This window comes from Carcharhinus amblyrhynchos, chromosome 23, assembly GCF_965287045.1.
Source record: "Carcharhinus amblyrhynchos chromosome 23, sCarAmb.v2.hapA, whole genome shotgun sequence".
NCBI classification, from domain to species: Eukaryota; Metazoa; Chordata; class Chondrichthyes; order Carcharhiniformes; family Carcharhinidae; genus Carcharhinus; species Carcharhinus amblyrhynchos.
This window is the reverse complement of record NC_137346.1, coordinates 46,841,399-46,868,963: the sequence shown is the minus strand read 5'-3', so window position 1 is coordinate 46,868,963 and position 27,565 is coordinate 46,841,399. Positions and strand designations below refer to the sequence as shown.

Below are 27,565 nucleotides of genomic sequence, written 5' to 3'. Positions count from 1 at the left end.
TCTGTTCTGAATTTCTATCTTGTGCTGACTGTGATGACTTTTTAAAAACTCCTTTTACAGTATGTTAAATGTTGGAGACTTGCAGACAGAAATTTCAGGACAAACATCACATCAAGACGTGACTGAGTAACTTGATTGTGAGGAGCTGAATATCTTCAGTCTGCACAGAGAAGATTTTGACTGTTCTGTCAGTGTCAAAAGATTTTAAATGTCACACTGACTGTTCAAGCATTGAAACACACACATGAGTGAAAGTGATCCAGTGCACTGCATCTGCAAAGAACTTTCTTCAATGACACAGCCTGCAAATTCATCATATCGTTCACAGCAGGGAGAGAAAGTAGATGTGTTCTGTGTGCTTGGACTAGACCGGAACTGGTTGTCAAACCTGGAGAATCACAAGGTGAACTGCACCACCCAGGAAATGTGGGGATTGTGGGAAGGGATTCCGGTTGCCCTCTGAACTGAAAATTCATTGGGGTCACACTGGAGAGAGGCCTTTCATCTGCTGTGAGTGTGGGACAGGATTTGTGAAGCATCCACCCTACGGAGACACTGGCAAGTTCATACCGGAGGGAGGCCATTCACCTGCTGTGTGTGGGAAAGGATTCACTGATTCAAGCCATCTGAAGATTCACCAGCAAGTTTACACAGGGAGAGGCCGTACCTCTGCTCTGTGTGGGGGAAGGCATTCATTCAGTCAGCCAACCTGAAGGCACGTGAGTGGGTTCACCGCAGGGACAGGCCAGTGTTCTGCTCCATGTGTGGTCAGGGACTCGGTCAGTTATCCTGCCTGCAGATACACCAGCGATCTTTCACATCGGGAAAGATCATTCAGCTGCTCTCAGTCTGGACAGAGATTCACTTTGGTATGCAACCTGCCAAGGCACCAGCAACTTCACAATTTATTACAGGGTTAAATTTTTATTCTTAAAGTTTTTTCATGCATAATTCTAACCTTTTAGATAATTGAACATTTCTAATGTTGAGGAACTATTCCAGTTAATTCGCTTGAATGTTTTTTAAAAATCTACAAATCAAACTTATAATTCCTGTCCCAAAGTTAAACTGCGTTCACTCGTTAATCTTATAATCAATTACTTCTCTTCATCCCTGGAATCTGCAACTTCCAACCAAATCTTTGTTCTGATTCTCAACACAACCTTTAATACATTCAGATTCATTGTACAAAAGATAGAACCTCCACATGCCTGTGGCATCTTTCTGAAGGTGATCGTTACTGCCTCCTTCTGGATGCTGTGCTGATAAGGGACTTACTTTAGTCCTATTTGTTTCTCTGGTGATAGTTCATAGAATCCTACAGAAGGAGGCTGTACGGCAGGCTGAGTCTGCACTGAGTACAATCCCACCCAGGCCCTTTCCCCAAAACCCCATGCGTTTACCCTAGCTAGTCCCCCTGACAGTAAGGGGCAATTTACTCGGGCCAATCAACCCAACTCGCAAACACATCTTTGGTCTGTGGGAGGAAACCTGGTCACCCAGAGGAAACCCATGCAGATATAGAACATAGAACATAGAACATAACAGCGCGGAACAGGCCCTTCGGCCCACAATGTTGCGCCGACCAGTCTTATTTTTAAAAAAAAACATTGACCCACTAATCTAAACCAATCCCTTTTCGTCCATAAACCTATCCACCAATCTCTTAAATGCCCCCAAACTAGGCGCATTTACAACTGCAGCAGGCAGGGCATTCCAATCCCTCACCACCCTCTGGGTAAAGAACCTACCCCTGACATCCGTCCTATAACTACCCCCCCTTAATTTAAAGCCATGTCCCCTCGTGCTAGATTTCTCCATCCGAGGAAACAGGCTATCACCATCCACCCTATCTAAACCTATAATCATCTTATATGTTTCTATAAGATCCCCTCTTAGCCGCCTTCTTTCCAGTGAAAACAACCCCAAATCCCTCAGTCTCTCCTCATAGGACCTCCCCTGCATACCAGGCAACATCCTGGTAAACCTCCTCTGCACCCTCTCCAAAGCCTCCACGTCCTTCCTGTAATGTGGGGACCAGAACTGCACACAGTACTCCAAGTGCGGCCGCACCAGAGTTGTGTACAGTTGCAACATGACGCTGCGACTCCTAAATTCAATCCCCCTACCAATAAACGCCAAGACACCATACGCCTTCTTAACAACCTTATCTACTTGATTCCCAACTTTCAGGGATCTATGTACACATACACCTAGATCCCTCTGCTCCTCCACTCTATTCAAAGTCCTCCCGTTAGCCCTATACTCAACACATCTGTTATTCCTACCGAAATGGATTACCTCACACTTCTCCGCATTAAACTCCATCCGCCACCTCGCGGCCCAGCTCTGCAACCTGTCCAAGTCACCCTGCAAACTTCGACACCCTTCCTCACAATCTACCACACCTCCGACTTTGGTGTCATCAGCAAACTTACTAATCCACCCAACTATACCCTCATCCAGATCATTAATAAAGATTACAAACAGCAGTGGCCCCAAAACAGATCCCTGAGGCACACCACTCGTAACCGAACTCCATGATGAATAATTACCATCAACCACCACCCTCTGTCTCCTATCTGCTAACCAATTCCTGATCCAAGTACCTAAATTACCACCAATCCCATACATCTGCATTTTCTGCAGAAGCATACCATGGTGAACCTTATCAAACGCCTTACTAAAATCCATATATACCACATCTACTGCCTTACCCCTATCCACCTCTTTGGTCACCTTCTCAAAGAACTCAATAAGGTTAGTAAGGCACGACCTTCCCGCTACAAAACCATGCTGACTATCTCTAATCAATTCATTACTCTCCAAAAAACTATAAATCCTATCCCTAATAATTCTTTCTAAAACCTTGCCCACTACAGAAGTAAGACTCACTGGTCTATAATTCCCAGGGAAGTCTCTGCTCCCCTTCTTAAACAATGGGACAACATTCGCTGTCCTCCAATCTTCCGGTACTATACCAGAGACCAACGACGACCTGAAGATCAGAGCCAGTGGCTCTGCAATCACCTCTCTTGCCTCCCATAGAATCCTAGGGTAAATCCCGTCTGGACCAGGGGACTTATCTATTTTCAACCCATCTAGAATATCCAACACATCCTCTGTATCAACTACAATACTTTCTATTTTACACCCCTTCACCCCAGTGACCTCCTCAGCTACATTCATATCGTCCTGCGTGAACACCGAAGAGAAATAATGGTTCAATGCCTCTCCAATCTCTTCCGGTTCCACACACAACTTCCCCTATATGGAGAGAATGTGCAAACTCCATACAGACAGTGATATAGTACTATAGCTATTAACATATTTCCACCAAGGAGGACCTTTGGCAACTCCATGAACTGAAGGAAAAGAAGTGAATCCAGTCTGTGTACTGTACATATTTTTAGTCCACATAGTTATTGTATTTATTTTCTTTTGCGTCTTGTTTACTTAATATATTTGGAAAGCTATTTGTGTCTGCCACCTAAAAGCTGCTGGAAAGAATTTATGTAAGTTCTCTGCCATTTCCAGGTTCCTTGTTATAATTTCCCCAACCTTATTCTTTAAGGGACTGATGTTCTTTGGTCTCTCTTTTCTGCTCTTACTGTCTGTTTTTAATTACTTGCTAGATGCCCTCATAGTTATGGAGACAGAGTTATACAGTACAAATAGGCCCTTCAGCCCGTCGAGAATGCACTGACAAAGTACCCAATCTGCACTAACCCCACTTTCCAGCACTTGACCCATAGGCTTGTTTTGACATTGAGTGTTCATCCACATTTTAAAGGTTGTGAGGTTTTCTATTTCTATTACCCTCCCAATCAGTGTAGTCCAGACTCCAGACTCCAAACACCACATCATAGCGGAAACATCTCAGCCCAGGCAACATCCTGGTGAACCTCCTCTGACCCCCTCCAGTGTTATCACATCCTTCCTATAGTGAGGTGATCAGAGCTGTGGTGGTCTAACCAATGTTTTGTACAACTCCATTGTGACTTCCCTGCTCTTACAATCTATGCCACAATTGATAAAGGTAAATGTCCTGACCCCAGATCCCTCTGTTCCTCTGACTCAGTGTTCTGCCTTGTCTTGTTTCATCTTCCAAAGTGCATCACTTTCCACTTTTTAGGGTTAGATTCCAACTGCTGCTGATCAGCCCATCTGACCAACCTGTCAATATCTTCCTGCAGCCTAAGACCTTCCTCTTTAATATTAATCACAAGGGTTTGTTAATAAAACCCCCTCCATACATTTTATTACTTTTTTTTTTGCCCCGTTGTGTTCAGTGAAAATATTAAGGTTAAAACTTCCTGGTCAATCGAATTCTTCACATTTACCACATGTCTCGTTTAACCATGGTTTTTGTGATATCTCTGCCTCTCTTCTCTCACAGTACACTTTAGGTAAGTTATTGCATGGCCTGTAATGACATTTACAAAACTAAAATTAATAATAAGGGTTCTGGGTTCGATTCTGGGCTCGGGTCACTGTCTGTGTGGAATTTGCACATTCTCCCCATGTCTGCGTGGGTTTCCTCCGGGTGCTCCGGTTTCCTCCCACAGTCCAAAGATGTGCGGGTTAGGTTGATTGGCCGTGCTAAGAAATTGTTCCTTAGTGCCCAGAGATGTGTAGATTAGGGGGATTAGTGGGTATAGTATATGGGGATAGGGCCTGGGTGGGATTGTGGTCAGTGCAGACTCAATGGGCCAAAGGGCCTCTCTCTGCACTGTAGGGTTCTATGATAATAATATAGTACTATAGTTATTTACATACTTCCACTCCGTCATTTCCACCACGGGGGGACCTTTGGTAACTCGAGTCCATGAACTGAAGGGTAAGGAAGTGAATCCAGTCTGTGTATTCACACATTTATAGTCCAGTCATATAGACAGATATCTGTCTGCAGCCTGCATGGAGATTTCCAGCTCTCTGTGTCCAGCACAGGAAGCAGTGAGCATGGATCTGTCAATCAGTCTCAATCAGCACCTTCAGGAGAATTGGGAGGGTGAATATTAGATACAGCAGAGTGAGAATGGAGGGAGAGTGTGTGGGATGGAGATTTACAGCTTTTGGGGAATGAGAGAGGGAAGAGTGTTCCATAGAAGGTAGAACTGTCAATGCTTAATTTTATCCTGTACTGACAGTGATGATTTTTGTAAACTTGTTTTACAGGATATCAGAAGGTGACGATTTACAGACAGAAATCTTAACACTGACATCACATCAAGATCTCATAGTCTCTCAATTCATTGGGACCTGGATATCATTGGCCCTGAATCGAGGAGGAGAAATGTTTCCCTGCTCTGTCTGGTTCAGAAGACTTTAAACATCAATGTGACTAGAAAGCACCGAGAGACACACGCCCCACTGAGTGTTCCAGTGCACTGAGTGTGGAAAGAGCGTTAACCAGTTACACAGCCTGAAAATACATTGCAGCATTCACAGCGGGGAGAGACTGTACCCGTGTTCTGTGTGTGGAAGAGGCTTCAGCTGGAGAGTCTTGGGGACACCAGCACCATGGAGAAACCGTGGAAATGTGGGGACTGTGGGAAGAGATTCAGATCCCCATCTGAGCTGGAAACTCATCGACGCAGCCACACCGGGGAGAGGCCGTTCACCTGCTGTCAGTGTGGGAAGGGGTTTAGTCAGATATCCCACCTGCTGAGACATGAGCAAATTCACACTGGGAGAAAGCCATTCACCTGCTCTGAATGTGGGAAAGGGTTCAGTGTGGTATCCAACCTGCAGAGACACCAACAAGTTCACACCGGGGAGAGACCGTTCACCTGCTCTCAGTGTGGGAAGGGATTCACTCGCTCATCCCACCTACAGAGACACCAGGAGGTTCACACCGGGGAGAAGCCATTCACCTGCTCTGAGTGTGGGAAGGGATTCAGTTATTCGTACAACCTGCTGAAACACCAGCGAATTCACACTGGGGAGAGGCCGTTTAAGTGTTCTGTTTGTGGGAAGCGTTTCAATGATCCAACAATTGTGATCAGACACCAGCGGGTTCACTCTGGGGAGAAGCCATTCACTTGCTCCATGTGTGAGAAAAGATTCAATGATTCATCCAACCTGCAGAGACACCAGCGAGTTCACAAGTGATGACAGGGGTTGGATTGTGCTGTTAATCACACCCAGGACTGAACCGTGTTCATTCTGACAGTGGGTGAAGTGGGAGGGTCAGAGGCTTTCTTTCTGCTGGACTGGCTGGTCTCACAACTTTGCTTCCAGTGGGATGATGCTCTTTGAGCCTGGGAGAGCACATTTCCACTGAAATCATCCACAGAAGCTGATGAACATTTATTTTATCCTGGACAGTAAATAGTGTTTTTCTTACCACTACAGATAGATCTAAAATAAATACATTTCTCTCTGTTCCATTGAGGCTACAGCACAGGGCTGGGCCAGTCGGCTCAGTTGGTCTGTGTCAGTATTTATGCTCCACATGAGCCTCCACCCCCCCCTTCATCTCCCCCATCAGCAAATCCTTCTATTCCTTTCTCCCTCATGTGTGTATCCAGTTTCCCCTTCAATGTGTTCATGTTATTCACCTCAGTCACTCGCTGTGGTAGTGAGTTCCACATTCTCACCACTCGCTGGGTAAAGAGGTTTCTCCTCAAATCCCTATTGGATTATTGAACCCCTTCATAATCTTAAAGACTTCCCTCAGGTCACCCTTCAATCTTCTCTTTTCTGGAGAAAAGCTGCCCCAGCCTTTCCTGAGGGTGAAATGCTCTCAGTTCTGGGATTATTCTCGTGAATCTTTGCTCCTTCTCCAGTGGCTCTATTTCCTCTTTCTAAATGGAGATTACAGATGTTGACAGTGCTCCCAGTGCAGTCTAACCCTGGTTCCAAACAAACTGAACAGAACCTCCCTGCTGTTCAATCCTATCCCTCTAGAATGGAACCCTATAGATGGGTCCCGCACTTTAGGAAAGATGTGAGGTTCTTAGAGAGGGTGCAGAGGAGATTTACGAGAATGGGTCCAGGGATGAGGGACTTCAGTGAGTTGGAGAGACTGGAGCAGCTGAAATTACGGTTTCGATCAGAAGGCATTAGGGTCAGGATTGAGGCCATTCAGCCCATTGAATCCATGTTGGCTCTCTGTAGATCAAACCATCACCTCGTTCCATTCCCAAATCCCTGTAAATTTATTTCCATTTTCCCGTTGAAAGCTTCCATCATCTCTGCTTCTATTCCTCTTGAAGGAAGTGGTTTCCAGGTCATTACCACTCACTCTACATGCACAATGCTCGTAGAGCACGGAAGGAGTCCATTTGGCCCATTTTGCCCATGCTGGCTCTTTGCACTCATCTGAACCCATTGCTGAACTATTTCATTCTCTTTTCAAGAATCTGTCGAGATTCCTTTTGGAAGGTACAGTCCAATCAGCTTCCAGCATCGTTTACACAGTAAACTCCAAGATCAGCAACTCGCTGTGTTTTAAAACAAATAATTCTGTGTCTGGAGTTTCACAGACTATTTAAAACAGTGTCAAAAACATGGTTATTAAACAAAATTAACACTCCATCTTTATCAGCGATATAGGTGAGGACATTCAGTATAATATATCCTAGTCAGCAGTCCATTTGAACAGAATTGCTTTTCTAAAGCACCTCTCATGGCCATTGAATCTCCAACTGTGTTTTACAGCCAGTAAAGTACTTTTGAAGTTGACCACTGTTGTAGTAAACTGTGGGTATGCATAGGAAATCAAATTTAGTTTTGAAATTAAGTCACTTTCATAATATATTCACTGTAACAAGATTGAGGAAGGCCTTTTAACCTCCAACGTGTGGCTTCCTGCAGCTGTTTCATATTCTGTAACTTTTCTGTATTAACTGTGTACTGATTTTTGTGTTGAAAGTCAGTCCTGAAACTAATTCAGAAATGAATCAAGATTCATGAATCATTAATGAACTGATGTAATAGATAATATTGTAAAGGCTAGATTATATTTGGGAAAAAAACACTATGTGTAAACGTTTGAAGAAACTGCAGAAACTGTTTGAAAAAAAAATCACTTTCTAATGTTGCTAGGTTACAGGACCTCATTCTGCCAAGGATACGGCTCATTGTTCAACCCTGAAGATGAATAAGAAAGAAAGTTATTATCTGCTACAACGATATGGGACGTGTGAAGGAAAATAGGATGAGTGTGCCTTTAGAGATAGTTATTATTGGTGCAGACTCTGTGCTTTTCAGCACTGTGTGACTCTGTGGTGACCTGATTTTTTTTAAGCAAGTGTAAAATAAGCAAAATACTGCGGATGCTGGAATCTGAAACATGAGGATTCTGGGGAAACTCAGCAGCTCTGGCAGCATCTACAAGGAGAGAAAGTTAATGTTTCAAATCCTTTAATTCTCTGCTTTCCCTCTTGATGGATTCTGCCCAACCTGCTGAGTGTTTGCAGCATCCTCTGTCCTCCTCTCTGAACTAGTTAATCTTATATTAATCAAATATATTAAAGTTGTTTTGTATTAAAGATTTCTGTATTAATTAACCATCTGTCATCGACATATACTAAATAGTGAGCCTTGAATTACAATTAATTAATCAGGAGTTATAGTAAAAGACTGAGTTTTATTTGCAGTAAAAATGTGTAAGTTTAATTGCTGTGTGTGTAAAGAATGTGCAATGAAGATAAATGTATGGGAAAGAGAGACCTTCAAACTCTGATTAGCCTCAAGGTTTGAAGGAATTGTGTAGAATCAGATAAAAGTTTATTTTTTAGTTACAGGGCAGGCTTTTATTAACACTGCAATAAAAATATTGTGAATTTAAGCACCTATTCAGGTAAATGCACCTAACCAGCATGTCTTTCAGAGCCCATACAGACACAGAGAGAACTGCAAACTCCACACAGACGGTGACTCAAGCTGGGAATCGAACCCAGGTCCCTGAGACAGCAGTACTAACCACTGTGTGACCATGCTGCCCCAGGGATAGGAATAACATGAAAGGGATGGTGTGAAACAGTTGTATTCCTGTCTAAGATAATCAGGAAAGGTGCTGTAAGTAATTAGGGATCCAACTAAATTAATCTGGTGACCAAATTGATCAATTGTCATGTAACAATAGGCCCAACTCTGACATTCAGTAATGGTCACTTTCGGGATAAAGATACAGGTTCCAAAGGTTCTTCCTTGCTAGCCGAAGACTCCAAGACCAAATTCCAAGGAAATTACTGCCAAAGAAGGAGCGAGACTCCTGAGGCTGAACTCCTGTCAAAGGAGCCAGAGAGGGTTACGCTTCTACAGACTGATCACCCACATGAAGTTGTAAAAGTCTTAAAGTTGTTCAATAAAATTTCTCCATTGAATAAACTTCTTAAATTTACTATCCAGGAAATTCTGCCTTTGCTTTAATTGGTTCAAATGTTGTCTGAACCAAAGTGACTTTATTAAAAGTTGGGAGCGGCTGAAATCAGTTAAGTTCCAGACAACAAGATCAGAGAGCATAAACCTTCAATTTAAACACATACGTTTCTATAGCGCCTTTCACAACCACAGGACGTTCCCAAAGTGCTTTACAGCCAATGAAATACTTTCAAAATGTGGTCACTATTGTAGGAAACGCAGCAGCCAATTTACACACAGCAAGATCCCACAAACAGCAGTGTGATACTGAGCAGATGATGTGTTTTTAGTGTTGTTGACTGAAGGATAAATATGTAAATATTTATGATTATTTAAATTTTATTTAATATTTATTATTTAAATGATATGAAAATAAACATACTATAGATAACTCACAACGGTCTCTGTTCTATTTGAAAGGGAGCTGTTTGTTAAGAGCGGTGTGATAGCTGTTGGTACTTTGTTAATATTAACTTGCTGGCTTGCAGTCACTGAGAGTTGATTGTAACATTAGAAAGTCTGGTCGCAGCCAGCTCGATGTATGCTGGCTGTTGATAATGTGTTTGTATGAGGTTGTTGTTTATAGAGATACTGTTGTGAAATTATAATGTGTTTTGATTGAAAGGCATTTGTTTGGAATAGTTTGTAACCCTGAATGTGCAGACCAGTGGCTTGGACATAAGTTGAAGCCCTGAAAGCTGAAACCTTGGAAAGTTTTGGATAATTGATAATGAATATCAGTGGTTGATATTGTGCTTCTATTAATTTGTTGTTTATATAATTGTTATAATGAGACTATAATATGGTTTGATTGCAATGTTTTGGATTGAAAATTGTACTTTGGGTTGTAATTGGAAATTGTAATGTATTTTGGGTTGCATTTGTGAATTGTTTAAATAAAAAGATCCAGCTGCACTGAGTCCACCGGGAAAGGCTGGAAGAGCTGGACAATGGTCAGAGCACCGGCCTTGTCCCAGGACCCTGCACAACACCCGCACGTGGGCCACCTCTCACCAATGGGAAGAGCTGGAGGACCGGAAGGATTCTGGTCCTCCAGCCTATCAGAACGTGGGCTTTGTGTGAATGAGGATTGAGCTTCAGACAGACTCAAACTCCCTCCTGTCTCCAACATCTGTGAGTAAAACACTTTCTTTCCCCCCCTTCCCATTTCTATTCTCATTCTGGGGGAAACTGGGGACCTGCAGCAACTGAAGGGAAAGGAAGTGAATCCAGGGAGGGAGCAGACTCTGGAAAGGTTGGCCCAGGTCTCTCTCTCAAACTGGAAAATGACCCATTTCTGCCCACTGTTTCCTGCTCGCTAGGAAGACGGTATAAATGTCGTAAGTCATTTAATTAAGTATGAGATCTGAACAAGTATTTTGGATTTAAACATGTATTTTCAATTTTTAAAAAGTATGCAGCTGCATTTTTAAATAATCTGTACTCTTTAGCCAAAAGCAGGTTGCTGTAGAGCATGATAGGATAAAGGCATATTGAGATGAACCATATTCTTTGGAACAATGAAAGCACAAAATGTGTATATTTTATCAGTATAAGGTGTGGATAGAATGTTCCCAAAGCAACGTTACAAATGGAGCTGTTCAATTTGTTATGACTTTAGACTGGTATTGGAAAGCTTCTATCCATTACAATATGTTATCGCCGCAGCATGAGCTTTTATTTGCTGCAATATTTTTTTGATGTGGCATCTTATCAGATGCTTTCTGGAAATCTAAGTACAGCTGGTTCCCTTTTATCCCATTCCTGATGGGGAATTTTAGAAAATGAAACAACGCATCCCCTATGTCAGTCGCCACTTCTGTTAAAACCTAAAAATGAAGCCCAGCAGAACCCGAGGACTCATCATCCACAGCTCCGACAGTTTGCTGAGCACCACCTCCCTGGTAATTGTGATTTTTCAGCGTTCATCCCACACTTCTGTTTTCTGATTTACAGCTGTTTCTGAGCTGTATCCTCCACTGTGAAGATCAAGGCAAAATACTTGTTCAATTCATCTGCCAGCTCCTTATTTTTCATTATTAATTTTTGAACTCACTTTCTATAAGATTGTTAAGAAATGCAATAAGGCAAGTGGCTGAACTGTTAGTCCGGGAACACTTTGTATCCCGTGACCAGAACACGATTAGTTTTTGTTAGCAGGGTTTTTCAGAGACAATGTATTGCCAAAACTTCAGCAAAATACAAAGAACAACACAGCCCGGGAAACAGGCCCTTCGGCCCAACGAGCCCGCGCCGCCATTTCAACATCGTGAGTTCCCTCTTCCTTCCGTGACCCTTGTCTACGCTTATGGCACTCCACATTGGAAACCAGATTGAGGGGAGACTAATTTAGGGACAATTTGTTACACCAATCAGCCTAAGAGCACAGAGACTCGCAAAGTCAATATCCTGGTGAAAGTCAAATATTTTATTTGACCAATGATCGAAGGGAGAAATGGCATTGGGTGATCCAATGACTCTCTGAGGCCGTGAGCTTTCCAATACCACTCTAATTATACATTTCTGACATTCACTTTCCCTGCCTTCCATTGGTTCATAACTAATCATCGTTTGTACCAATCAGTCACTGTTGACAGTTAAAAACCTTGGCCAATTACACTCTACCCTCTGACTTCATCAGATTTCATTGGTCTATAGAATCTGGATGCTTCCTCCCCCTGTTGCTTAGCAACCCCAGGGTTTAGATACAAAGGTGAGAGTTATTGTTCCCAACAATAGTTAGGTCAATGGCCAAACCAAACAATTCAAATTCCCATGTCTGTGACCAGAACACTTTGTCTCGGGAAAAACCATGTTTTCCCAAAACTTCAGCTAAATACAGAGACTCACAAAGTCAGTATCCTGGTGAAAGACAAATATTTTATTTGACCAATGATCGAATGGATGGCTTGGCACTCTACACGAAAATCCCCCACAATGATGGCATTGCTGTAACTGCCTCAGTACTCAACGCCGACAACTGCCAATCTCCAGCTGCAATTTTACAACTCATCCACTTCATCCTGGACCACAATGTCTTCACCTTCAACAACCAGTTCTTCATCCAGACACACGGAACAGCCATGGGGACCAAATTCACACCTCAATATGCCAACATCTTCATGCACAGGTTTGAACAAGACTTCTACATCACACAGGACCTTCAACCGATGCTATACACTAGATACATCGATGACATTTTCTTCCTTTGGACTCAAGGTGAACAATCACTGAAACAACTATATGATGATATCAACAAGTTCCATCCCACCATCAAACTCACCATGGACTACTCCCCAGAATCGGTTACATTCTTGGACACACACATCTCCATTAAGGACGGTCACCTCAGCACCTCACTGTACCACAAGCCCACAGACAATCTCACAATGCTCCACTTCTCCAGCTTCCACCCTAAACATGTTAAAGAAGCCATTCCCTATGGACAAGACCTCCGTATACACAGGATCTGCTCAGATGAGGAGGATCACAACAGACACCTCCAGATGCTGAAAGTTGCCCTTATAAGAACAGGATATGGCACTCAACTCATCGATCGACAGTTCCGATGCGCCACAGCGAAAAACCGCACTGATCTCCTCAGAAGACAAACACAGGACACGGTGGACAGAGTACCCTTCATCATCCAGTACTTCCCCGGAGCAAAGAAGCTATGACATCTTCTCCGGAGTCTTCAACGTATCATTGATGAAGACGAACATCTCACCAGGGCTATCCCCACACCCCCACTTCTTGCCTTCAAACAATCGCACAACCTCAAACAGACCATTGTCTGCAGCAAACTACCCAGCCTTCAGGAGAACAGTGACCACAGCACCACACAACCCTGCCACAGCAACCTCTGCAAGATATGCCGGATCATCGACATGGATACCATCATCACATGTGAGAACACCATCCACCAGGTACACGGTAAATACTCTTGCAACTCGGCTAACGTTGTCTACCTGATACGCTGCAGGAAAGGATGTTCCGAGGCGATGGTACATTGGGGAGACCATGCAGACACTATGACAACGGATGAACGAACATTGCTTGACAATCACCAGGCAAGACTGTTCCCTTCCTGTTGGCGAACACTTCAGCAGTCACGGACATTCACCCTCTGACCTTCGGGTAAGCGTTCTCCAAGGCGGCCTTCACGACACACGACAGCGCAGAGTCGCTGAGCAGAGACTGATAGCCAAGTTCCGCACACATGAGGACGGTCTCAACAGGGATCTTGGGTTCATGTCACACTATCTGTAATCCCCATAACTGCCTGGACTTGCAAAGGCTCACTAACCTTCCTGTCTGGAAACAATACACATCTCTTTAACCTCTTTAACCTCTCTCCACTCACACTGTCTGTACCTTTAAGAATTGATTAACTGTAAACCATTATGCGTGTAAATTGAGTTTGTGTCGTTGTGTCCTTTATACAATCAGAATTCCCAGCCACCTGATGAAGGGACAGGCTGTCCCAAAAGCTTGTGGCTTTTTCTACAAATAAACCTGTTTGGACTTTAAACTGGTGTTGTGGGATTTCTTCCTGTGCTGGACACAGAGAGCTGGAAATCTCCATGCAGGCTGCAGACAGATATATGTCTATATAACTGGATGAAATATGTGTACAGACTGGGGGAACAATCCCGGGTCCGCACGCCTGAACCCACACACGTTACCATGGAGCAATTGGCTGATTCAGGCAGGGCTCCATTGTGCCGTCACAATGACTCAGAGGGGGCGTTCCCAGCACACAGTGTCCCATTGGCAGCAAGATCACTGGTTACAGAAGCAAAGATTCTACAAGTTTTGAGACATCGAGCGATCTGGGGGATAGTCTGGGAAACGGTGCTGAGATAGATCAGCCAATTCTCAATGAATGGTTGAGGCAGTTCGATAGGCTGAATGGCCAACTGAAGCTCCTGCGATGTATGATTCCTGTGCTGGACAGGAAGCAGTGAGCATAGATCTGTCAATCAGCACCTTCAGGAGAATTGGGAGGGTGAATATTAGATACAGCAGAGTGAGAATGGAGGGAGAGTGTGTGGGATGGAGATTTACAGCTTTTGGGGAATGAGAGAGGAAAGAATCTTCCATAGAAACTAGAATTGTCTGTTCTGAATTTCTATCCTAGAACATTCCAGCGCAGTACAGGCCCTTCGGCCCTCGATGTTGCACCGACCAGTGGAACCAATCTAATGACCCTCTAACCTAAACTATTCCAATGTTATCCATATGCCTATCCACTGACCATTTGAATGCCCTTAAAGTTGGCGAGTCCACAACTGCTACAGGCAGGGCATTCCACGCCCTTATTACCCTCTGAGTAAAGAACCTACCTCTGACATCCGTCCTATAATTAACACCCCTTAATTCAAAGCTATGTCCCCTCGTGTTAGCCATCACTATCTGAGGAAAAAAGGCTCTCACTGTCCACCCTATCCAATCCTCTGATCATCTTGTATGCCTCAATTAAGTCACCTCTTAACCTTCTTCGTTGTTTAAAAAGAGTAGGAGGGATAACCCGGGTAACTATCGGCCGGTGAGTTTGACATCAGTGGTAGGTAAGTTGATGGAGAGGATTCTTAGGGATAGGATGTATGCGCACTTAGAGCATTGCAATCTCATTAGGGATACGTAGCATGGCTTTGTCAAGGGGAAGTCTTGCCTTACGAATCTGGTAGAATTCTTTGAGGAGGTGACAAAAACAGTTGATGAAGGACGAGCCGTTGATGTCGTCTATATGGATTTCAGTAAGGCGTTTGACAAAGCCCCTCATGGTAGGTTGGTTGAAAAGATTAAGGCTCATGGGATACAAGGACAGGTGTCTAGATAGATTGATAACTGGCTAGGCAACAGGAGACAGCGAGTAGTAGTGGAAGGGTCCTTTTTCAGGAGGAGGTCTGTCACTAGTGGTGTGCCGCAGGGCTCAGTACTGGGACCTCTTCTCTTTGTAGTGTATATAAATGACTTGGAAGAGGGAGTAGGTGGTGTGAGCAGCAAATTTGCAGATGACACTAAGATGGCTGGATTGGCAGGCAGTGAGGAGCAGTGTCTGGCAATACAACGGGATATTGATAGGCTGGTATACTGGGCAGATATATAGCAAATGGAGTTTAATCCAGATAAATGTGAGGTGATGCATTTTGGGAGAAATAATGTAGGGGGGAGTTATATGGTAAAGGGTAAGCCCATAAAGAGTATAGAAATGCAGCAGGACCTGGGAGTGCAAGTGCACAAGTCTTTGAAGGTGGCAGTACAAGTGGAGAAGGTTGTGAAGAAAGCCTATGGTATGTTAGCCTTTATAGGAAGGGGTATAGAATATAAGAGCTGGAGTCTAATGTTGCAGTTGTACAGAACGTTGGTTAGGCCACATTTGGAGTACTGCGTCCAGTTCTGGTCACCTTACTACCGGAAGGACGTGGAGACTCTGGAGAGAGTGCAGAGGAGGTTTACCAGGATGTTGCCTGGTATGGAAGGGCTGGGTTATGAGGAAAGATTGAGCAAATTGGGGCTGTTTTCCCTTGAAAGACGCCGACTGAGGGGGGATCTAATAGAGGTATATAAGATTATGAAGGGTATAGATAGAGTAAACAGAGGTAAGCTATTTCCTATGTTAGAAACGTACAGTACGAGGGGCCACGGGCTTAGGGTGAGGGGGGAGAGGTATAACACAGATATTAGAGGGAGGTTTTTCACACAGAGGGTAGTGGGGGTATGGAATGTTCTGCCAAGTAAGGTGGTGGAGGCAAACACGCTAGAGTCCTTTAAGAGTAACTTAGACAGGCACATGAGTGGGTTGGAGATGGGAGGATATAGGAGATTGTTTTAAATAAGGGTCATTAGCATTGGGACGTCCCTGGTAATGTAAAAGGATGTGGGATGATAATAATGTTTTTCTCTTTTAATTCACAGGTTTTAAGTCGGTCCGCCTTGTTGTCCAACGAGGGGCATACACGCGATGGGTCGTACTTGGGCTACTGTTGGTTGTTCGAGATTGGCCTAGTGCTTCATGTCATTAGTGTGTGCCTAAACTGGACCAGATACTGGGCAAGACGACAGCTCAGTGACTATCACTGTTTGCTGTGCAGACACATGGATTTGGGCTGGTGTCTGTGGGAGTTTGCGCATTCTCCCCGTGCTTGCGTGGGTTTTCTCCGGGTGCTCCGGTTTTAAATTTCACAAGTGATCACAGAGTGAAGGGTGTGAGGGAGTTCAGAGATATTTAGTCAGCATTTCTGTTTGAAACCCCCCCAAATGCCCATCCAATTTCCCTTGTAATTGTTTATTGTCTCCACTTCCTCCCCCCTCCCACACCCCAAAGACGTGCTCTTAGGCTGATTGGAGGTAATAAATTGTCCCTAAATTAGTTTCCCTCAATGTGGAATGCTATAAGCATAGATAAGGGTCATGGGTGGAGGGGGTACTGGTAATGTTAAGATGGTGGCGCGGGCTCGTTGGGCCGAAGGGCCTGTTTCCCAGGCTGTTTTTGTTCTTTGTTCTTTGTTCTTCTCTTTAAAAACAACCTCAAGTCCCTCAGCCTTTCCTCATAAGACCTTCCCTCCATACCAGGCAACATCCTGGTAAACCTCCTCTGCACCCTTTCCAATGCCTCCACATCTTTCTTATAATGCGGCGACCAGAACTGTACACAATACTCCAAGTGCGGCCGCACCAGAGTTTTGTACAGTTGCAACATGACCTCACGGCTCTGAAATTCAATCCCTCTACCAATAAAAGTTAACACACCGTACGCCTTCTTAACAACCTGTTAAACAAAATGTAAACATTCCCATTGGATTTCAGGTATTAACATATTGTGTTAGTTTGTTCTTTATTGTCGGTGTCAGGCTGGGGTTGTTTCTCTTGGAGTAAAGGAGGTTGAGGGGAGATTTGAACGAGATGGACAAGATTCTGACAGGTTTAGATAAGGTGAATAAAGAAAAGCTGTTCCCATTCGCTGATGGGATAAGGATGAGGGAGAGGCAGATTTAAGGTTTTGGGTCAGAGATGCAGGGGGGGATGTGAGGAAGAATATTTTGATGCAGTGAATGGTAATGACCTGGAACTCGCTGCCTACGAGGGGGGAGGAAGTGGAGACAATAAACAATTACAAAAGGAAATTGGATGGACATTTGGGGGGGGGTTTTAAACAGAAATGCTGACTAATTATCTCTGAACTCCCTCACACCCTGTCACTCTGTGATCACTTGTGAAATTTAAAACCAGGTAATCGCAACAAGACTCAAAGAGCATCAACCCATTGGAGGCAAAATCATGAGACCAGCCGGTCCCATAGAAAGAAACTCTCCGACTGTCCCCATTAACCAACTGTGAGAATGAACAAAATGCAGTCCTGGATGTAACTGAGAACAGAAACAGTAACAGCAGAATCCAGTCCCTGGAATCACTTGTGGACTCGTTGGTGTCTCAGTCACTGGGATGAAACTCTGAATCCTTCCACACTGAGAGCAGGTGAATGGCCTCTCCCCTGTGTGAACTCGCTGGTCTGGCCAGAGATTGGATAACTCAGTGAATCCTTCCCCACACTGAGAGCAGGTAAATGGTCTCTCCCCGGTGTGGCTGCGCCGATGAGTTTCCAGCTCAGACGGAGATTTGTATCTCTTTCCACAGTCCACACATTTCCATGGTTTCTCCATGGTGCAGGTGTCCTTGTCTCTCTCTTGGGTGGACAATCAGTTGAACACAACAACACGAGTACAGTCTCTCCCCGCTGTGAATGGGGTGATATTTATTCAGACTGTGTAACTGGTTAAAGTTCTTCAGTCAGTGCACTGGAACACTCTCACTCGAGTGTGGCTGTGTGTTGGTGCTTTTCCAGTCACACTGATGTTTAAAATCTTTTCAAATCGACAGACCCGACAATCATTTCTCCTTCTAGATTCAAAGGCCGATGATGCTCAGGTCCCGAGGAATGTGACTCTGTCAGATTGTGACATGAAGTTTGAGATTGCTGCCTCTGATTCCTCTTTCAATATCCTGTAAAACAAGTTTACAAAGTTATCAGTATCAGTACAGGACATCTCACAGTGCAGAAGGAGGCCATTCAGCCCATCAAGTCTGCACCAACAACCCTACCCAGACCTTATTCCAATAGCCACAAGTATTTACCCTAGCTAGTACCCCCGACACTAGGCTCAATTTAGTATGGCTAATCCACTTAACCTGTATATCCTTGGACTGTGGGAGGAAACCAGAGCACATGGAGGAAACCCATGCAGACACAGGGGGAGCCAGGAATTGAACATGGGTCCCTGGCACCGTGAGGCAGCAGTGCTAACCATTGTGCCACCCATTTATAATTGAAACATGCAGCTTGACTGTGAGGCTTTATGGGACAGGACTATCTTGACCACATTCCTGTGACTGCTCAGTTTGTGCGTGTGTGTGTGTGTGTGTGTGTGTGTGTGTGTGTGTGTGTGTGTGTGTGTGTGTGTGTGTGTGTGTGTGTCTCCCAGTGTTTGTTTGTTGTGGGAGGGAGAGTGGCGGATAGATGGATGACCACTAGAAGGGACAGGCAGCCATTGCCCCGCAGTAGGGAGCACTCACTCAGTGTCCGATTTGTTAAAGTCTTTTATCATCTTATCTTCCTCAATGATATGGAACAGGACTGTGCTACATTGGGAACAGGGGGTAGATGATGGGGTGTGTGTTGTGCTCAGAAAAATGACTACTGTTAGACCAGCATCTGGAGCAAAATAATGATTTACAGTCAGAAAATACCAGACCAAGTGAAGAGTTAGAAGGTGCTATGGGGACAGTGTGGAAGTTACTTCATCCACAAAGTGTCACCGACCCAGAGTAGACCATTCCCCGTGTTTAGCTAAAATCAAACAACCTGAAACACAAATTGGCCAACATAGAATTCCTAAAGAGGGTCATTGAATTTGCACAGTCTCTCCAACAGGGCATTCCACCCATAATGCCACATATTTAAACCACTAAATATGGATTAAATTCTGTGCAATTTAACATTGCCAAATCAGCTTAGCCTGCATATATTTGGTCTGTGGGAGCAAACTGGATGAACCACTTCCATTATCGCCACAGTAGTGAATAATGAAAAAAATGTCCAAAAACTGCAGTTAATGCAGAGGAATTTGGTGCAAAAACCACCACGAGGGAGAAGTTGTTGAATAAACCAATGGGATTAAAGGCAAATAAATCCCGGGGACCTGATGGTTTGCGTGCTAGGATATTAAATGAGATGGCAGCAGAGATAGTGAATACATTGGTTGGGATATTTCAAAATTCCTTGGATCCTGGAAAGGTCCTGATTGGAAACACGCTAATGTGATACCCCTAATCAAAAATAGAGAGAGGCAAAAAGTAGGAAAGTATAGGCTGGTTAGCTTGACCTCTGTGACAGGGACGTTGCTGGAATCAATCATTAAAGAGGAGATGACTGAGCATTTGGAAAGACAAAGCCCAATCCATCACTGTCAGCACGGTTTTAGGAAGGGAAAGTCATGATTGACAAACTTGCTTGAATTGTTTGATGACACAGCCAGCAAGGTGGATAGTGAGGAACATATGGATGTGGTATATCTAGACGTCCAGGAGGCATTTGACAAGATACCGCATAAAAGACTGATCTAGAAAGTTATATCACAGGGGATTGGGGACAGAGTACTAGACTGTCATAGAGTCATAGATGTTTACAGCATGAAAACAGGCCCTTCGGCCCAACTTGTCCATGCCGCCATTTTTTTAAACCTCTAAGCTAATCCCAATTGCCTGCATTTGGCCCATATCTCTCTATATCCACCTTATCCATATAACTGTCTAAATGCTTTTTTAAAAGACAAATTGTACCTGCCTCTACAACCACATCTGGCAGCTTGTTCCAGACACTCACCATCCTCTGTGTGAAGCAATTGCCCCTCTGGACATCTCTTCCCTCTCACCTTAAACCCATGCCCTCTAGTTTTAGACACCCTAACCTTTGGGAAAAGATATTGACTATTTAGCTGATCTGTGCCCCTCATTATTTTATACACCTCTATAACATCACCCCTCAGCTTCCTATGCTGCAGAGGAAGAAGTCCCAGCCTCTCCAGCCTCTCCTTATAGCTCAAACCATCAAGTCCTGGTTGCATCCCAGTAAATCTTTTCTGCACTCTTTCTAGTTTAATAATATCCTTTCTATAATAGGGTGACCAGAATTGCACACAGCATTCCAAGTGTGGCCTTACCAATGTCTTATACAACTTCAACAAGACGTCTCAACTCCTGTATTCAATGTTCTGACTGATGAAACCAAGCATGCCGAATGCCTTCTTCACCACTCTGTCCACCTGTGACTCCACTTTCAAGGAACTATGAACCTGTACCCTTAGATCTCTTTATTCTGTAACTGTCCCCCAATGCCCTACCATTGTCTGAGTAAGTCCTGCCCTAGTTCAATCTACCAAAATGCATCACCTCGCATTTGTCTAAATTAAATTCCATCTGCCATCTGCCAGCCCACTGGCCCAATTGATCAAGATCTCATTGCAATTGGAGATAACTTTCTTCACTGTCCACTATACCACCAATCTTGGTGTCATCCGCAAATTTACTAACCGTGCCTCCTATATTCTCATCTAAATCATTAATATGAATGACAAGTAACAGTGGTCCCAGCACAGATCCCTGAGGTACACCGCTGGTCACAGATCTCCAGTTTGAAAAACAACTCTCTACAACCACCCACTGGCCTCTGTCAAGAATAGTAAGAAGTCTCACAACACCACGTTAACGTCCACAGGTTATTTGGTATCTCAGGCCACAAGCTTTCGGAGCACTGCCCCTTCATCAGGTGAGAGGGAGTTCTTTCACAAACACCAATAGGCCAACAGCGAACACAATGAGACAGCCAATGAACCGGAACAGCCGACAGAGAGATCGGAAGAGGAAATTGTTGAACTGGACTCCTCTGGGAGGCCACTACCCTCAAATCGACATGTATGCCCAAATGTGCAAACTCCATTCAGAAAGTCACCCAAGGCCAGAATTGAACCCTGATCCCTGGCTCTCTGAAGCAAAAATGCTAACCACTGTGCCACCGCGATAGCAGATGCAGTTCTTTTCAAAATCAGGCCTGTTTGGGCGGCACAGCACTCCTACCTCACAACGCATGAGGCATTGATTCAGTTCTGCCCTTGGGTGACTGTCTGTGTAGAATTTGTACATTCTCCATGTGTCTGCGTGGGTTTTCCACTGAATGCTGCAGTTTCCTAACGACGTGCAGTTTGGTTTGACAATGTGAAATTGCGTCTTGCTGTCCCAAGATGTGTTTGATTGATTATGATGTGGAGATGCCGGTGTTGGACTGGGGTAAACACAGTAAGAAGTCTCACAACATCAGGTTAAAGTCAGGTGACTCACCTGATGAAGGATCAGTGCTCCGAAAGCTAGTGGCTTGTGCTACCAAATAAACCTGTTGGACTTTAACCTGGTGTTGTGAGACTTCTTACTTTGATCAGCCATGGTAAATATGTGGGGCTATGGAGCTGGGGCAGGGGAGAGGACCTAGGTAAGATATTCCATCGGGTGGACTGAATGGCCTCCTTCTGTACTGCAGAGATTCTATGATTCATTGAAAGCACTCCTCTTCTCCGGCTCTCCTGCGTAATAATAGAATGTTGGTGTGATAGAGTACTGGTGTTTTAAGTTTAAAATAATTGTTTGCTGCTTTATTATCTGTGGCAACAACAATCTCTCAGCTACTGTCCTTATTGTTTCAGGATACCCACAAGGGAATGAATGGAAACTTGTCCAAAGTCAGATAATGGAAAGATCCTGAACAGCTCCATGGAACAGTTTACATCAATAGTTAAATCCAGTAAAATTAACCCAATAATAACAATAATCAACTTGTATTTACAACAGGTCTGCTTCGAGACGAGATAATATTAATTCAAGGATTAAGAGTGGAATTTATGAGTCATTTTGGGATTTGCAAGTTGGACTTGAGTCATGGAGATATTGAGTGCCCCTGGAGAAGGAGTTTGGGAATTGCTGTTGCTTCAGGAACCTGAGAAAGATTCACATTTCTATCTGTGGTGGTTGCTCAACTGAGGTGGTGAAAGTCGCTCGTGTATTTCATCAATTTTCGTTTTTGATTAAATAAACATTGATATTAATTGCTATCTCAGAGTCTTGTCTTGCCTGATGGTTAAGTCTCTTTTGAATTAAAGTAAGAGGGTCAATTTGGAACTGACGAACTAGACACTGCAACCAAATTAAATTGAGTCTAAATATTAATCATATACACCTTTAACACTGACAAGAAAATTCCAGAAAAAAACCATAAGGATGATACCAGAACTGGATAGATTGAACAGGCTGGGGATATTTTTTTCCATGAAAGAGAAAACTGAGGCTGACTTGATAGAAACTTCAAGGATTGATATCATCAAGTCATCACTATGATTACAGAAGAGAAGTTTGGAACTGACAATTCTAGTTGTCACAGAAAATCTTTCTTCATTACAAACTGCCCCACACATTCCCTTCTCTATATTGATTGTAACATTAATTCATCCTCCTCCTGCTTTTCCCCCTGATTCTCCTCCCCTGAAGGTGCTGACTCTCAGCTTCAGTTTCACACTTACCTATTGCCCATCCTATCTGTCACCCAGGGATCTAAATCTTTCCACCTGAAGATGACAAACTGTTTTCCTTAGGGGACGACACAATCCAATCCAGTGACTCCCCATGTGTACTTTGTGTCAAGGTGGGATCACTGTTCCCCACCACCCCTGCCCCCATCCCCTCCCCGTCCCCTTGTCCATTCCAGTCCCAGGAGTTTGGGGACTGGGTTCAAGGTGTGTAATGGCAGCTTCAACTCCCACAATTCCCCGCGCTGGGGAACCGCTCTATCTGCCGCACGGGCGGGCGACCTGGGATTGCGCATGTCCAAGGGAGAGGGGAAATTGCGCATGTGCGGAAGCATCCCCCGCCCCTGACCTTCCTGCTGAGGTGTTGACCAATGGGAAGAGTTGGAGGACCGGAAGGCCTCTGGTCCTCCAGCCAATCAGAGTGCGGGCTTTGTGTGAATGAGGATTGAGCTTCAGACAGACTCAAACTCCCTCCTGTCTCCAACATCTGTGAGTAAAACACTTTCTTTCCCCCCCTTCCCATTTCTATTCTCATTCTGGGGGAAACTGGGGACCTGCAGCAACTGAAGGGAAAGGAAGTGAATCCAGGGAGGGAGCAGACTCTGGAAAGGTTGGCCCAGGTCTCTCTCTCTCTCTCTGAAAGACATTGACAGCCTTTGCTCCCTCAGCCTGACACATTTATTGGTCTGGATAAAAGGATGGGCTCTTTCCGAATGTTCACAATTAAAGGGCTGGTTTCCCCAGGGGGTGGCTGACATTTAAGGAGACAGTAAATTAATACAGGACAGAGATATGTCTGGTGTTGTTATCATAGAGTCATAGAAACCCATCGAGTCTGCACCGGCTACAATCCCACCCAGGCCCTACCCCCATACATCTACCCACTAATCCCTCTAACCTACGCATCGCAGGACACTAAAGGCCAATTTTAACACGGCCAATCAGCCTAACCCACACATCTCTGGACTGTGGGAGGAAACCGGAGCACCCGGAGGAAACCCACGCAGACACGAGGAGAATATGCAAACTCCACACAGACAGTGACCCGAGCCGGGAATCGAACCCAGGTCCCTGGAGCTGTGAAGCAACAGTGCCAACCCACTGTGCTACCATGCCGCCCATACATATATGTAATATATGTACATATTAGATATATTATTTGTGGTTCTGTAATAAAATGTATTTTTTATGATTTCTAGTCTTTTAATATTGTACTGTCACTGTGCTACATATTTCCAATCATCACTTCCCTCAAACAATTATTAGTCTTTGCATTTTCTTCCACAGATACCAATGGAGGTTGGGAAGTATATATATTCCAGGATGAGGTAGATAGGATTTCTAATGACAAGAGAGTCAAGTATCATGATAAACCGGTAGTAGATGGAGTGACTGGACTCCAGCTCCTATTTCTTCTGATCTCTGTATTCTGAACAGGAAATGGTTAGTTAGGAAATGTCAATCAGCCTGAATCAGCACCTTCAGAAGAATTGGGAGGGTGAATATTAGATATAGCAGAGTGAGAATGGAGGGAGAGTGTGTGAGATGGAGATTCACAGTTTTTAGAGAGGGAAGAATGTTTCATAGCAACTAGAATTGTCTGTCTGAATTTCTATCCTGCATTGACACTCATGAAGTTTGTAAACTCTTTACAGGATATCAAAGATGCAGAGACAGAAATTTCAAAACACTTCAAGATCTGTCACGATCAGTTGATTAGTTGGCACTTCAATGTTTTTGGGCCTTTCAACCGAACAGGAGAAATATTTGATCGTTCTGTCTGTTTTAAAGGTTTTTAAACCTCAGTGTGATTCGAAAGGCTCTGAAGTGCACACAGACAAGTGAGAGTGTTCCAGTGCGCAGACTGCGGAAAGATCAATTACACAGCCTGTAAAAAAAGACTCACATCTTTCACTGCGGGGGCGGGGGAGAACTGTACTGTGTTCTGTTTGTGGATGAGCTTTCAACTGATCATCAAACCTGGAGAGTCACGAGGACAACCACACCATGGAGAAACCATGGAAATGTGGGGATTGTGGGAAGGGATTCGTCGGCCCATCTGAGCTGGAAACTCATCGACGCAGTCACACTGGGGAGAGGCCGTTCATCTGCACAGAGTGTGGGAAAGGATTCAGTCGATTATCCAACCTCCAGACTCACAAGCGGGTTCACACTGGGGAGAGGCCGTTTGCCTGCACTGGATGTGAGAAAGCATTCACTCGCTTATCCCATTTGCAGATGCACCAGCGAGTTCACACTGGGGAGAGGCCATTCACCTGCTTTCAGTGTAAGAAGGGATTTACCAATTCATCCAATCTACAGACACACCAGCGCATTCATACCGGTGAGAAGCCGTTCACCTGTTCTCAATGTGGGAAAAGATTCACTGCCTTATCCCACTTGCTGGCTCACCAGCCAATCCATACTGGGGAGAGGCCATTCATCTGTACTGATTGTGGGAAAGGATTTGCCCAGTTCTCCAAGCTGCTGATCCACCAGCGAGTTCACACTGGGGAGAGGCCATTCACCTGCTGTGTGTGTAGGAAGGGATTCACTCAGTCATCCACTCTGCTGAGACACCAGCAAATTCACAGCGAGGAGAAACCGTTCACCTGTTATGAATGTGGGAAGGGATTCAGAGATCCATCAACTCTGCTCAAACATCAGCAGGTTCACAACAGGGAGAGGCCATTCCTTTGCTCTCAATGTGGGAAGGGATTCACCCAATCATCTAGCCTGCTTACACACCAGAGAGTTCACACTGGGGAAAGGCCATTCATCTGCTCTGTGTGTGGGAAAGGATTCAGTCAGTCAGGCAACCTTCAGACACACCAGCGAATTCACAATCGGTTACAAGGATCAGATCCTGCTGTGCATCAATTCCCTGACACTATCAAACCAGTCAGTCCTAATACCCCATTCTAATCCTAAACCTCTGCAAATTTTGTTTCCCCAACTCCCTATCCACTTTACTTTTGAAACTCTTAATATGCAACTCCTTCACAGACAGCGAGTTCCAGGTCATTAACATTCACTATCAAAATATTCTTCGTCAGATTCCCCATCTCTGACCCAAAACCTGAAATCTGCCTCTCCCTCGTCCTTATCCCATTGGCTAATGGGAACAGCTTTTCTTTGTCCACCTTATTTAAACCTGTCAGAATCTTGTCCACCTCGATCAAATCTCCCCTCAACCTCCTTTACTCCAAGGGGAACAACCCCAGCCTGACACCAACAATAAAGAACAAACTAACAGAACATGTTAGTACCTGAAATCAAATGGGAATGTTTGATTTCTGTTTTAAAGTTGTTGTGATTATTGTCCTGGAAAAGAAAATTGGAATAACCTTGGGTGTGGTTGAATGGAATATATCAATCTGGTATCAACCTACAGTCTAGTGAAAGTCTGGAATGTGTCCATGGGATGAATTTAAGTTGATCTTTCTCTTGGAAATATTTACCTCCTGGTCCACGAACTTTGTTTTTAAATAAATCCACATTTGAAAGCTTGGCCACTACATGAAATATCAGCATCATACCCGGGGGAGAGAGGAAAGACAAACACTCACTTTGATCTTTTCATTGGCACATCTGAGAATTCAGAATGGTTTTCATAGAATCATAGACTCCTACAGTGCAGAAAGAGGCCCTTCGGCCCATCGAGTCTGCACCGAACACAATCCCACCCAGGCCCTACCCCCATATCCCTACATATTATACCCACTAATCCCTCTAACCTACACATCCCTGGACACTAAGGGGCAATTTCTTCGCACGGCCAATCAACCTAACCCGCACATCTTTGGACTGTGGGAGGAAACCGGAGTACCCGGAGGAAACCCACGCAGACACGAGGAGAATGTGCAAACTCCACACAGACAGTGACCCGAGCCAGGAATCGAACCCAGGACCCTGGAGCTGTGAAGCAGCATTGCTAACCCACTGTGCTACCGTGCCGCCCATTTTGGGATGCAGGTGTGCGTGTGAAGATTATTATGAAGTGCTTCAAAAGGCTAGTCATGACACATCAATTCCAGCCTCCTGGACTACCTGGATTCACTACAGCAGATGCCATCTCACTGGCCCTGCACTCAACCCTGGAATATCTAGATAATGTGTCAGATTCCTATTTATTGAATATAGCTCAGCCTTCAACACTATTATTCCCACCAAACTCATCTCCAAACTCCATGGCCTGGGCCTGGGCCTCGGTTCCTCCCTCTGTGACTGGATCTTGAACTTCCTAACTTTCAGACCACAATCAGCAAGGATCGGCAACAGTATCTCCTCCACAATCATCCTCAATACCGGTGTCCCACAAGGCTGTGTTCTCAGAACCCCACTATACTCCTTATACACCTGTGACTGTGGCCAAATTCCCCTCCAATTCGATCTTCAAGTTTGCTGGTGACCGTTATGGGTCAGATCTCAAACAATGACGAGACAGAGTACAGGAATGAGATGGAGAATCTGGTGAACTGATGCAGCAACAATAATCTCTCCCTCAATGTCAACAAAACGAAGGAGATTGTCATTGACCTCAGGAAGTGTAAAGGAGAACA

At 44.4% G+C, this 27,565-nt stretch overlaps 2 protein-coding genes across 2 annotated transcripts in view; one reads left to right on the top strand and one right to left on the bottom strand.

Annotated features, from left to right (window-relative positions):
* Positions 1 to 27,565, bottom strand: part of LOC145357589 (uncharacterized) — a 254,877-nt gene that overhangs the window by 119,714 nt on the left and 107,598 nt on the right. The window lies entirely within an intron of this gene.
* Positions 67 to 27,565, top strand: LOC145357591 (uncharacterized). Its single transcript, XM_080211068.1, has 3 exons — positions 67 to 869; positions 5,179 to 6,110; positions 24,992 to 27,565. The coding sequence occupies exons 2-3, from the start codon at positions 5,524 to 5,526 to the stop codon at positions 25,926 to 25,928; spliced, it is 1,524 nt and encodes a 507-aa protein (XP_080067194.1). The 5' UTR covers positions 67 to 869; positions 5,179 to 5,523; the 3' UTR covers positions 25,929 to 27,565.

Excerpts from the sequence above, each read along its gene's own strand:
- LOC145357591 (XM_080211068.1), top strand. The coding sequence starts at position 5,524 with ATGGAGAAACCGTGGAAATGTGGGGACTGTGGGAAGAGATTCAGATCC. Across the intron at positions 6,111-24,991 it reads AGACACCAGCGAGTTCACAA|TCACGAGGACAACCACACCA; the intron begins GTGATGACAGGG and ends AAACCTGGAGAG.